The 14,353-nt window shown below is 34.5% G+C and overlaps 1 protein-coding gene across 1 annotated transcript in view; it reads right to left on the reverse strand.

Moving 5' to 3' along the window:
* SNTG2 (syntrophin gamma 2) overlaps positions 1-14,353 on the reverse strand; it is a 313,450-nt gene that overhangs the window by 31,565 nt on the left and 267,532 nt on the right. The window contains exons 13-14 of the mRNA XM_076335436.1: positions 9,869-9,940; positions 5,059-5,268 (exon numbers count right to left, since the gene is read on the reverse strand). Of these exons, the coding sequence (XP_076191551.1) occupies positions 5,059-5,268; positions 9,869-9,940 (282 nt within the window). The remainder of the gene's footprint in view (positions 1-5,058; positions 5,269-9,868; positions 9,941-14,353) is intronic.

A 14,353-nucleotide genomic window follows, 5' to 3' on the forward strand; every position in this document is an offset into this window, starting at 1 on the left:
TTGTACAATAAATGATGTATGTTTCATGGAAAGCAACTTCATCTTTCCCAGGCGAGAATATTATGAATGGGTTAGAAATTAATTAAAACTGATGAACTGGTAAAATCTATGACAAGATATTACAAGGAAATAAAAAAAGATGAATAGAAGAGTGGATATCAAAAAGTAACCAGGACCAGACACTTAATCAGTGATAGTCCATCAAGCAAAAAGGCAAAGAGATACAAAGCTGAGGAAAGGATATTGTGTAAACCACTTCTTCAAAATAATTACGTCAATTTTTTGTTTTGTTTTAATCATCAGTAATGTGGTTGTAGACTCCTCAGACATTTCATATAGATCATCCCAAAGAACATACAGTGTATAGAGGGAAATGTTAAAAGTCTGGAACAGGAAGATGGTGAACTAAGGATACTGTAAGATGTGTTACTCTCATGTCTGTCATCTTTCATAAATGTGGAACACTGCTCATACTCACAGATGAAAACAGAGATTGTTTCTCTGTTTCCTTTCCTCTGTAATGAATTCATTGTTGCTTACAAAACAGAAAATGAATTGATTAATTGCATTTGTTTTAACCATTGTTTCTTTTTTAAGGAATTTTAATCATGGTGTTTTAGCAGCACAATATTTGTGGAAACAAAACTGAAATGGGAATCCTATAGAAACAAAGCTGCAGGTTTGCATGCACAATTATTCCCAATAATTATTTTTTATTTTTGCATTTATCCAGGAACAGGCATAATCAGCAAGCAATTCTGAGCCACAATGAGCTAGTCTGGCTTACATGTTCAGCATCAAGAATCTCACTATAGAGAATGGTTTGTTGTTAACTCTTAGGAAAATAAGTAAATGTCAAAAACACATACAAAAAGATAAAACATCCACAGAAGCAGATATACATTAACTGAAATATAAAGAAGGAAAACACGGGATAATTGCATCATATATTTATGTTCTTTACAAAATGTTTTTGGATCTCCAATAATGTTCACATGACATTGATTTAAGTGAAATATTATTACAACATTCATGAATTTTTTTATTATTATTATTATTATTTTTAATGTATATTCCTCACAGGAGGAATTTGTATCATTCCAGGAACATGAATTTTACTGCTAACATTTCTCTTAGCACAATACATTCATATCCTTGTCCTCAACAAATATATATTATATTTTTATTTCCAGGGTTTATTTGTCTGTCAAGATCAGTCATTGAGTTACAGAACAAAACGGAAAGAAGTTTGCTAGAAGTACTTACCTTTAAGCACAAAAAATAACCATGCAGCAAAACTTCTTGATTATTCTGTTATGATTGAGTGGAGTCCAACTTCTGACCTATTTTAATTTTTGCAGTAACTCATATTAAACAACTTTTTTTGTCCAACCAAAGTAAATGGTTTAATGAAACTAGGTCATTCAGCTGCGTGAGGATTCAAAAGAGCTTGCCGCATCTGTATCACAGCTGGAAGCATGAAGGGAAAACTTTCTTTCATGTTTAAAAGTTGCTAGATAAATGAGGAGAGTATGTAACCATGTCTCCTCACTATATACACCAACTGCAGGTATTTCAGCGACACTGCAGCAGACGATTTTCCCCCTGCATGTTTTTTTCAGTCTTCTGAGACCTCTTCCATCTCGTGAAGCAGATTCCTCTTCTCTGTCTTCTGCCATCCATGTAATAAGTACAAAGTTTTAAGATGCCAAAACAGTTAACCCAACTTTTCAACAGCTGACCATAAAATGCATTACTGTCACTCTTTCCTCTGTCCACTACCAAATACTACTGCAATATCCTTCTCTGCCCTTCTGTGGAAGAAGACTGAAGACCCCAAAGATCCAAATCATCCCATCAAGATGTTTCTGCGTTATTTTAACAATCAAACCAAGACTCAGATGAGTCAAGATAATTTCCTTTGGAGAGAACAGTTTGAGGAGAGGGAAGAATACTGAGAAAGTAACTTATAAAAGACAACATTGGAAAATCCCGCAGTACTGACAAGACTACCCTGAAGGGTCAAAGAATTAGTAAGAGATCTGGAAAAAGTGCTAGCCTTTTGTTTTTGAAGACTGTCCACACTGTAAAAAACTTAAAAAAAAAAAAAAGAAAAATTACTTCATCTGAGCATCATTAATTGGTCTTGCACTGTTTAGGATGTTCCAGGTGAGACAGAGAGGCTTGCTGGGATTTGTAGGAGATGAATGAACTTCTAGTTATGATTGAGAGGACTTCACTGCCTATCTTCCTCCATTGCAATGCTAACTTTTATTACCAACCTCATGGAAATACTTTTTAGCAGCACTTTTTCTGCCTTTCAGCTGCCTTCCTGCCCTACTTCTATTGCATTTTTACTGCCCCCATCTGTCCAAATTATGCCATCAGCGACTACAATATTTTTACAAGAAGAAAATATAGATGTTTCTAGCACATGGATTTAACATAAGTTTGCTTGCTATAATTGTTTGTAAATATATTCATTATATCAGGATCACTGAATTTCACAGTTTCTTGGTAGACTCCTTTTTGTAAGCATTAGCAGCTTGAAATATGGCTTTAAGATAGCTTAAAGCTATAGGGGAACGATATTGTGAGAGGGATTTCTTCCTGCTTTATTGCATTGTTTCTGTCATTTAACACAGCTGCCATTTTCAGAAGAAATGTATAAAAAAATCACACAACATGGACAGTACAAAATTCAAAAGCACCTTTGAACGTACCATTGCACCTCAATATTTCTTTTCATAAACTGTGTAAGGACAGAATCTTCTCAGAAATACAACTCTTCTTATAGAAACACCAAACATAAAGAACGTGTAGAGGATAAGGTTAACAACAACTCTGTCAAAGACAAGATCCTAATGACCCTCAACAGTAAACAGAACCAAGCCACATTTAAATAAGAATGGCTGAAATGACACAGTGCAATCCAACACCTGCCATGAATTGTGCCCAATCATTTATGAATAAAAATGAATTTCCATCTGCAATTATGGTCCTTCTCCAAAAGAAAGAATTTTTATGGACAATCTAACCTACCGGTGACAACCTTCAATTTTCTGGATACTGAAATGCCAATTCTTTTTCTATGGCTTGAAATAGTCTATATAATGTTAAGTTGCACCTCATTCATGCTGCTCTTGATACCCCTCTGAAAAGGAGGACATTCGAAGCAGCATTTATGTTTTGAAGGAAGAAAGAAAATAGTGGAGTCAAAAGATTTTTCACTGCTGGAGAGTGACCGCAGTGCTTTGCATCCTACTTATATAGTGGTTTACAACAAACCTGAATGTATGCAACTGAGTGAGAGAAAATTAAGATATGGGAACACACATATGAAGACTTAAGCACTGTAATCAGGATTTTAATTAAATGCCTCTCCTGGAGGTTTCAGATAGGTTAAACCACAGTTGGAAGAAATATTAATGTCTTTTGTGTGATATCAATCTAGAAGATTGTTGGATTCAAATGACAAAAAATCATTGCACAAGCAAAGAATTATCCCTTAATTTCAAGATTGTTAGGTTGTAAAAGAACAAGTTTTGAGATTTAACAATAAATACTTCAGAAATCGAATCAGCTACAGAACGAGCTAATCTCCACCCTTGTTATACTTAATTTTAACTATATATTATCTGCTTTTTATATGGATAATAAATAGGATCATTGAATGGTTGGTCAAACAGTTGTATCACAATTTCTTGAACAGTTCATGTGAGAAAATATTTTATGCACACTCAGTATGAATTATTAATCCCTGCTTGATGCCCAGCATTTTTTCAGGAAGAATTAACTTTTTTCTGAAGAACTGCATTCCTTCTCAGAAGTGCAGGAGCAACAGCATCACCATTACAAAGTCTTTTTTGTTACCTCATCAGTCTGAAGAGACAATTGGAACGGTTCTCAGCAAGCACCTGCAACCTCGTTAGAATCCCAGAGATCTGGAAATTTAGGGGAGCTGATGCAAGGACTCCTGCTCCTTGCAAGCTGTGCTAATGCAATGCTGTGATGCAGTGCTCTTGCTATTGTAAACATCTTTAGGAGGTCCCTGCAAACCCGAACATACCAGACCAAGCTTGCATTTGTGCTAACCGTGTAAATATGTTTTTAATTGGAGAAGGCCTATACTTTTAATCCATACATTCCCGTACCACTGGTCCAGTTCACTTAGGAGCATGGATCTAGATATTCAGCAAATAACTTGTTTATGTAACAGTATAGAGGTTCTTTAAGTGGCAACTTAAATCAAAATCAATTTATCTTCTCTGTCTTCTTACCATAAAATATCTCCTTTAGAAGAAAGTATCTGCTTTCGTATAAGCACAATCATTCTTTGGACTCCACTCACTGATTCTAATGGGAGTTTAGTGACCACAGTGCTAACAGACACCCACATTTAGACAACTGTACCAGGAATCTTTATCTTAAATTTAAAACCACCTAATGGGAAGTGCACCCTCAGATCTGAGAAAATAATTGACCTGAGAGAATTTTATGACCCAGTAGAAAGTGATAATCTGCTGTTTAATTTTGAGGATTTAAGACTATCATAAACTTTCCTCTCACTTTTATGCTAAGTCTTCAAACTCTTCCAATGTTAACAAGGACAATCCCAATTTACAATTAACAATGTAAGAGCAAAATATTTCTTCTTTGAAATCAGAACCATAATGTAAAACATAACAAATTTACCTTACGTGAGTGGAAAATAAGCTTTCTGGAAGAAAATGTTCAAGGTGGACTAAAGAATCTCCACAGAAATTGTTTTCCAGTGGTAAAATGTATTCATTTCCAGTTTGTTATAATCAAGGTCAACTTCCAATTTTCAAACTGTCATAACACGCTCACAGACTGTTATTACATAGTCATTGTTATACAAATATTGATGTGATGATGAAGCTTTCAGAAGCCTTCAGTGTATTAAAGTGTACTCAGATCCTTAGTCATGGAGCACATCAATCTGATGCAATTATTAAACATACAAATTATCTAAAAATTTGTTATACTTATTTTACTGATGAAATGACTCCAGGATTTAAATTATTCATTACTTACCCCTGTTCTTTGAACTTCCAGGAAAATCGCTCTTTGAAATGATTTCTCCCACACCGCCAACTCGCTGCCCAGCTCTACATTGAAATAATGACTCTTGCCATGTCCAACCATAACACTGAAACAATATGGCCTCTGGTCTTCAAGATCAAAGTCCTGATGAATACCTAAATACAAGTTTGCTTGTAGCCAGCAATCATCAGCAAGCCAGAGCTGAAAGACATGTTTCAGTATGTGATTCTTCATCTAGCAAAAACAAACAGTTAACGCGACATTGTCTTCTGTAAGTGATAGGTACTTGGATATGTTATGTCATTATGTTAATAATTACCTTGAAGAAATGTTCTGAGAATTAAGTAATAATTTCAAAGGCAACTTCTCTCTTTGCTTCTTACTCACTTTGCTTCACTGTATCATTGTAATCTGAGCTACTTCTGCAGTTCCAAAATACTGTCAAAGTTACCTAAGCAATACATACATAATTTAAAAGGAGTTTGTAGCAATATGTTGTTTACAGTGAAAAGGAAGGAAATCCCTGCATTGTTTGAATACAATTCAAGAGCTGTGTACCAGCTTTACAGGAGAATATAACTACTCTGTTCTAATTGGGTTCCAATGTGCTAAACACCAAGGAATGCAGTAATTTATCAAGCACCCAAGGGCTAATTCTGGAAATGACGTGAGCTTTCAAATGTCCCCTAATAGCTGCCAATGCTGCTCTGCAACTACAAGGGGAGTGAAGTGAGATCCTGCCATCACCTTCAAGATGAAGAAGAGAAACTTCACATTAGTCTTTCATAATAAAAAATATCCCTGTAACAGAATGTTTTGTAAACGAAAACAAATTCTTACAAGAAACTTCCCTAATCTTTCAAGACTTCATTGATTAGCATAAATATAGACAAAAATAAAAATAAATAAAAAAGCTACTGCTTATACATCTGAGTACTTTCACTGACTGAATTTCCAAGTTACGCATTTTTAAAAATTTCTATTTATCAGGTAGGGCCCTTTCCTATCTCTATTTCTCTATGATGGCATGGGGCAGAAAAGAGTGAGAGAACAAAAAAAGCAATTTGCAAAGAAAATGTTATTTCTTATCTTCTAAAGTCACCTGTAAACAGAATTTTCTTTCTCTAGCACTCCAGGTTAGGTTTAGGAGACTTGACTCTAATCAAGCAGATCTGAGGTAAAAGCAGTCATGTTTGACTGCACTTAGGTGGCTTTGAAAAGACCAGAATGCAGCTTTGCAGTGGTACCCATGTCCCAGAATCTTGTCGTCAGGAGAAGCCTTACAAAGATGTAGAATTTATTTTTCCAGAACCTTTAATAGTTCATCATAGCCTATTGAGGCTATAGTTGAAACCCCATGCACATGGAAACAAACAAACAACTGGAATTCGAGCATCCAAATGTAATGTAAAATATTCCGATACATGTAAAATAAATGCTTAAATGTTCAGGGCCTTGCATCCCTCCTGTTCTAGAGGCACACACAACTGCCCTCCCAGGACAGCAGTGAAGATCCACTTTATAGTAATGAAAAGCAGAGGAAACAAATGCTCTGCTAGCACACCTTCCTCTGTGTACTGCTCTCATATTCACAAATAGGATGAAAATACTCAGATGGGAACTGAAAATTTTGCTTGTGCTGGTGAATTAATGAATAACATAAAGCTGGCAAATGTAACCTTATGCAATTTACTCGTCTAGTCTGCTAAGCTATGGATGTTTTGTGGGGCACCTCAGAAGCAGCACATAATGCCACCAGGGTACACAGCTACCCAAGGTGAGAACAGTCTTGAGGAAGTTCAAAGTTATTTTATGATGCTCCTTTGGACTGGTGAAAAGGAAGCTGAACAAAATACCTGTGGATCATCTGGTGTTCAGATCAGCAGCCATGGAGCAACAGGTATTACACCTACATCTGCTTCAAGACTCAGTATTGCTCATCCTGGCTTATGGACTACTATATTAATATTTTTTACTTTGTATGTGAAAATGCGACGTGTGAAAATACCAGGCAATAAAAGAAAATAAAATGTTCTTAAGACAGGTGGCATTTAAAAATGCATCTAATATTCTCACCCCTGAAAAATACATGTTTTCAGTAACAGTTCCAGTAAATATGAGGTATGAGGCAAGGTATAGGAAGAAACACATGAGATAAAAGAGATCACATTTTCAATCATCTGGTTGTTACCACTAAATGTCCATGAACATGCAAGTATGTGATAGATTGATGAATTTTAATTCACATAGTTGTATTTGCATGTTTGTGTATGCAAGTGTGTATTTATATGTTTGTATGTATACACACACACAAATCTAAAATATAGCAAACATTTTGTTTTGAAATGCAATTTCCATATTGGATTCTTATTTTCCATGTTTAACTCTTGTGTCATAATAAACACAGATGAGAAGCTTACAATTAGGTAACAAGTGCACCTCGCCTTAAAATCCATCTTTCGTGAGAAGATACAGTAGCACTCTCCACCACAGCTTTGCACTAGTTCTAACCAGCTTCTGAAAATCCTTAAGAACACCCTCCCTAAATGGCAGTTTTTACAACATAAACTCCATCTTTCAGTCTGCAATGTAGAAACCTTAATCTGTTATGATCTTTTGCTATCTTTTTGGATTTGCTCAGTTCGGCTTATTGTCATTTATACCAAAGAATCAACAGAAAAGAGGTTAAAGTGTTGAATTTGAGCTTTTGCACTTTAGCGAATGTATTCATGAAGACTGGCAATTAAGCATTCATTTATTAAAACTTCAAGAACATTAAAGAGTTGAATCTTGGGTAGTTTATGTCACACTTCTTTTTCTTAATGAAAAAGTATCACAGACTTTGCTTTAAGGATAGATTGTCCTTGAAATTACCAGAATATTCAAGGAAGGACTGAGTTTCAAATCAGTAGTAACATTTCAAGGAGAAAAAAACAAAACCCAAACCATAGCAAAATCTTTTCAAAAGGCAAACTAAGTATATATTTAATTGCTGCCTGACTTATTTATAAGGAAAAAGTAAATTTTAAAAAAGATTAAGGAGACAGAACAAATAAGCTGGGACAGAGCCTCTGCTCTTTGCTGCTGTCTCAATGATGGGCAGGACCTGAAGTTGCCCACATGTACCCAGCTGGAGACATGGTCACATTAAAATAATGCTATGCCCACAAAAATATGGCTGTGCTCCTGCAGCCTGCGCTCTGGAGCTGAGCTCAAGTCCCGAACTCCAGGATTCCTATTTTCCTGGCATGACACTGCCCAAGACCCTCTCCCCACTTTTGCCAGGGAAGGGAACCTTCCTCCCCTGCCCACTGACAGCAGGCTTACAACAGAGAAAAAACAGGCAATGATGGGCTGCAAAACTGACAGCTGACATCAGCAGAAGCTCTTTTAGCAGCCACTTAACGGAACTGACACCTCTGTAAAATGTAGATGTCAGCTCATGTTTGAGAGCTGTTTTTTCTCGATTTCTGTCAAGTTCTGTGTGTTCCTTGCTCTGTTGGTTGTAACTTCATAATGTTTTCAATTTATCTTTTTTTTTTTTTTAAATCTCAGTCAACAAAATTGGTGTAGGAAACATGCCTATGTTGTTGAAAGTCTGTTTGGGACAAGCAGTTTGAGCAGTCAGGACATGGAAACTCCCTGCCATCCCAATTCTTTGAAGAATTTGGTCATTTAGTGCTGCGGAGAACTTCCTTCTATGCTGAACAGGACAGTAAAGGGGAATGGAGTGTTATTGTCAGGTCTATGAATTTTTGTTCTCTTCTTTTCACTCTTTCTTCTGTAAATTGTCCTGAATAACTGAGTTGCATCAGAAAAAAACCAACAAAAAAAAAAAACTTAAGCAGTTATCCTTTGGTGCAATGTTAAGTCAAGGATCTGTACAGGTAACAGAGCAACAACCTTCCTTCTCCATACCATTAGTACATGGTCAAAGGACGAAAAGCAGAGAGGACAGCAGTTGGTGAGAACTAAAGCTCATTTGTGATTTTTCAGTGAAACAGCGTTTTATCTGAAAAGACTGATCTTTTTGTTTTTTCCCCCTGATAATATGTTTGTTTTCACTCTCTTAGTCCAGTAGGCTCTCATCTAGCCTTACCTCACCTGCAAAGCAGTTTTTGATTAGCTGGCAGAGAAGTAAATTAATCTATCTGATGCAACTTATTAGAAAATATCTTCTGTAAGTCAATTATTTAAACAGACTGCTAAGGTTTTGCCCAAAATCCTTGCTTGGGACAAGCTAAACAGAAAACATGACACTGTGTCCAGGTCGTGGAAAAAAATGAAGAGTTCTATGGTACACAAATGCACCATGTTGCCCTTTGTAAGGTAAAACCTACTATAATATTTGCAAATTACACATGATCTAAAAAGGACATAATTTTATACTTCTAATTACTGAAATTAAAGTATTTTTATATAAATCAAGAATTACAGCAAAAGCATTCTTTATCACATTCACTTCAAAATCTGAGCCACCAAGAAAAAAGCAATATCCAGTTTCATTATGCTTAGCTGTGTGTCTCACCTGCACTTCATATGACCAGCTCCAATACTGAAAAATTTCTTCAACATGGAAGCGTTTTAGTAACTTACTCACTTGGAGATTTATCCATTTACCATATTCTCTTATACTTGCATAGCTAATGCACTAGCCATTACAAATAGTTTTTTTTTTAACAACAGATAAACTATTTGAATGTTAGCTACAGCTAGTTAAGATTAACTTGTGCATATCATTAAGAGGAAAAAGCAAGCTTTCTTTACTAAATAATATCATTGTAATTATTAGGAAACCTACCTTATGAATTTTAAATAGAACCTCACAGAGGTTATAGATTTTTTCAGCTCGTACCCAGTCTAGTGTGCTTACCTATAATATCAAAAGAAAATATTAACAACACATTCTTTATTCTAAAATCATGTACAGATGAAAGAAATTAAAAAGATTTCACCCATCAATATTCTACTGAATGCTTTAAATATAGGCACATTACTACATTCAATATCCAGCATTTAGAAAAGACTGTCAAATAGCATTCAATTTTTACAGAAACAGCATCTACAGGAGTCTTACTATAATTAAAAGGTATTAAATTATTTCATTGATTGTTTTCCCCATTATTACTACAGTATGATGGAAACCTCTTTGTAATCTCTGTGGTGAGTTACATAAGCCTATTTATTCTCCAACATGCTAACACAGGGAACCCAGAGTCTCAAACCCAGAGTCATTCAGCTTCGTGTCTTAATTTAAAAAAAATCTTACAATCAACAGACCAAGATGCATTCCTAAATTCAGATTTGAGTTTACATACACTAGGGCACCAATATCTTAATATTTATATTAAAAACTGAAGAGGACTAGGTGACTGTAATATTTGAAATTAAGAAGAATGTGAGCTGTGTGGTTAATAATGAATATGAAAAGACATATTTTTTGTTTTCTTTGGATTTTGTTACTTTATCCTGATGACATGACAGGCTGTTAAAATTTGACAGTTAGAGTGATATTTGAAGTTTTTCCCTAAATTCTAGTTCATGATATAATGTGATAATCTGTTTTCTTTTAAAAACAGTACCTAGCCTATGTAGTTCAAGAAAAAAAAAAAAAGAACCTATACATAGGAAAAATACAAGGGCAATACACATTATTTTGATTATATATTTCAGAGCAAAATCCTAGCTCTTGGTGAATGCACAGGAATGGCTGCATAGATATATGAAGAATTTGACTAAATTGTAACTCTGAGGCTTTAGCACATGGAAATAAGTGTTTTGGTGACTCTAATAGCAACTTGGATACTTTAAAATACTAGGGCAGATGCAGCTTTGCCCTGTTCCTGTGCCCCTCCCAAAAGGAAGAAAGCAGAAAAATTAAATTAAATTATTTAGGTAAAGAAAAATTTGGCTGTAAAACATCTGGTTTCTGTGGATGTAACTTAACTAGGAAAAAACTATGAAATTCAGTAACAGATTCTTTTTCTCTGTATTCACAATAGCACATAGTTCACCTATAATAATCAATCTTGTTCCTGATGTTTTGCATGAAGATCAACATGATTTTATAAAATTTATTTTTAAGTTGAATTTCCAGGCCTTCATAAATTCTAAACCATTAAGCAAAATGAAAATAAAATGCTGAAAATCCAAACCACTACAACACTTAGGAGCAGACTGATGTGACTTCTACTGGTTATTAAATGTTATTTCAGAGTGCTGTTGGAGGAGTAATGTGAACTTGGTGTTAGTTTCTTTCTAATCTTATATGCTCTTATGTCCACTCCAATTTAAACTAATGAACATTATTAATAAGTAGACCTCACAGCTACGTGTTTCAAAGCAGTTTCAGAATTTACCTGAATTCTTTCTTCTTAGTGTGGAAAGTATCCCACCTAAATTTAGACATCAGAAGTATCTAATCTTAACAACTTAATCTAATTCTTAATAATCTAATCTTAATTTCACCATATTGGGAAAGAAGGGGAAAAAAAAAAAGAAGAAAAGGCAGTGCTTTCTCCCAGTTTCTCTAACTGTAGATTAGATCTTTAACTTCTAGATGACTAAATTCAGATGAGATGAATCACCTATTGCAAATGGGACTGAAGACCTCTAGAAGAGGAGGTTCTATCACCATATCTTTTCAGGATATAAAGGGACTTATATTCTAGGGTTGTCCATTTGACAGTTTTTATATTTTAACAATGAAATGACAAACATCACTTGTATACAATGCATGCAGTAGAATATGTAAAAGCATGTTATATACTTTTTCTGTTTTATTATGAGCAATGTCTCATCATAAATTAAAGCTCAAAACACTACCTATAGCTACCTTTAAAAGTACTTAGTACTACTTTAAAGGTACTTTGTCAAATTTACATCTAATGTTAGCTTTTTTAGAAAATTAAATTAAAGCAATTTTAGATATTATAGTTGTCCTCCCATCACTTCATAAAATGTAGCAAGTTTGAGTGTCATATATTTCTAATTTTTAGATTTCCGTTACTCTTTTCCTTCTAGTAAGGTCCTTTCAGTATTTTATTTGAGTTTTGCTTTTTAATTATTGCTAAGAGTAAGCAATAACACAAGTTTAGAAACAACTGAAACTGTGGAATTATAAAGCCTATTCATAAAGAAATATTATACATTTAAACATGCTCACATAGAGCAAGTACTGCAGGTCTTTGCTTAATCCTTATTTACAGGGAAATATTTTTTACTTTGATGGCTTTGAAAATAAAGTAATTAAATAATACAGGTTTTGGCCCATTACTGTTGATCCTCAAAAGGGATCTTCATGCTTCTTACAAAATAAGGTTTACAGCCTAGAATCGTGGCTAGTTCATTATTTGCTCTTGAATTTCTCAAAGGGAAAGATTCTTTTCAGTCTCAGTTAAAAGCAGGAGAACGCTTCATTCCTATTAGTGGCTAGACAAGGTATAAAAGCTTAAGCACCAACTTAATCTGCTGTTTATGAAACTGAATTTAGTGACACAGGCTATAACCTAAAAGCTGTTGAGACATGACTGAACTTTCATTTGCTCGTATCATTTATTGTGATTCCTGAAGATTAATTTAAACTGTTGGGGTTCTTTGCAGCTATTAATGATGCTACCATGGACAATGGTGACACTGCTGTGCCATTAAATTCACTCTGAATACTTCAGTCTTCTCCCCATTATCCTGTGCACCTCTTTCATCCTTTCACTCTCTGTAACCTCTTACGACTTTTTCAGCAGAGATAGCTAGTGATGATGATAACTGTTGTTGGCACCTATATAAGCCAAGATTTTCTTTTACTGTGTACGTCAGAGAAAGGCTACCGTACTTAAAGCCAAGAGTGAAACAGTCTGAATATCATAGTGTGCAAGGTCATCAGGAGAACACGAATGACATGTTGAGAGGGATTTTAAGGAGGGGAAACAAACATTCTACAAAGGGATACTAGAATCCAAAGAGACAGCTGACATTATTTATTGTTTTCTCAGAACTATCGTAGTGTGTCTAAGTTTAAAATGTTATTGTTAAAGACTGCATTGCTTTAAAAAAAATCACAAATGATCATATACTGCTAGTCAGTGAGAAGAGCTGGAAAGAATCAGAAAAGTTCACAAAAAGTGCAATATCCTTCATTTGCTTTAAAGGATGTTTCAGTTTATTGCAGGCTTATCCATCATCACACATTTAATAACTGGGTAATGACTGGTAACTAAGATAAATGAGATACTGAAATATGTTCCTTAGGCAATAAAAAAGTTTTTCTCGTTATTTCCCCTTGGAATTTTTCCTGTAGGTATTCTATACATTGCAATTTCTTGGGTTTATTTTAGCATGACAACATAATTATTTTTTAGTAAAGCATTTGACAAAATGTTTCAAAAAAGGTATATTCAGAATGGGTCACTTAATGAGACATACTTTCATTCATATGAATTCAGTTCTGACAAAGTGTCAAAAATAGTGTCAAAATACATGAAAGTACCAATTAGCATTCACTGAGCTTCCCATTTAATTCTTGTTTGTCTAATACATGAATTTATGACTAACAGTAGGTTAGAAGACCAACTCCTTAGTTAACTCAATGCATTATGTGATGTTTTGAATACCTGGTTTTGCAGATAACACTGAGCTGATCACAGATAGAAAAATAGGAACCTAAAGTTACAATTTTAAGTCCATAATGAGAGACTGAAACAAGTAGGTAGAGTTACAAAGTGCTAAGTACTTTTTACTTCAGCATGAGTTTCTGTAAGTTCCTCAGAATTAGTTTTACTTTGATAGACCAAGCGATCTCAGCATCAGTTCAGGCTCATATTCCAAATATACTTAGCTTTAAATGTGTGTGTTAATCATTGATTTTTCTTTAAAAAGTTATGATTTAAAATAAAGAGAAAACAATAAAGTTAAATTCATTTTGACACATACATGTAGCAAACAACAAACTGAAAAAGTTACTCCCTAGAAGAGAATTCTGCAATTATAAAATAGGCATAAAAGACTTTCGTGCCTATTCAGAGATCACCACTGAAGGATTGACTAGACATGAGAAATAAATATGGGGTGCATGTAAGAGAGAATCACACTTCAAAACTCACTAAAGTCAAAGGGAACATAACATACTCTTTGACTTTCTATGAACACTGAATCTGATTCCAGAAATCTCAAGTGCCCCCCAAAATATTAAAAAAAGAAAGAATAAATTTAAAGAGTAAAAATTAAGGAAGAAAAAGATCAAAGTGGCTGTAATACTTATTACGGGAACACAGAGAATGCTGCATTATCT

The sequence above is a fragment of the Aptenodytes patagonicus genome, chromosome 3 (assembly GCF_965638725.1).
Source record: "Aptenodytes patagonicus chromosome 3, bAptPat1.pri.cur, whole genome shotgun sequence".
Classification (NCBI taxonomy): Eukaryota; Metazoa; Chordata; class Aves; order Sphenisciformes; family Spheniscidae; genus Aptenodytes; species Aptenodytes patagonicus.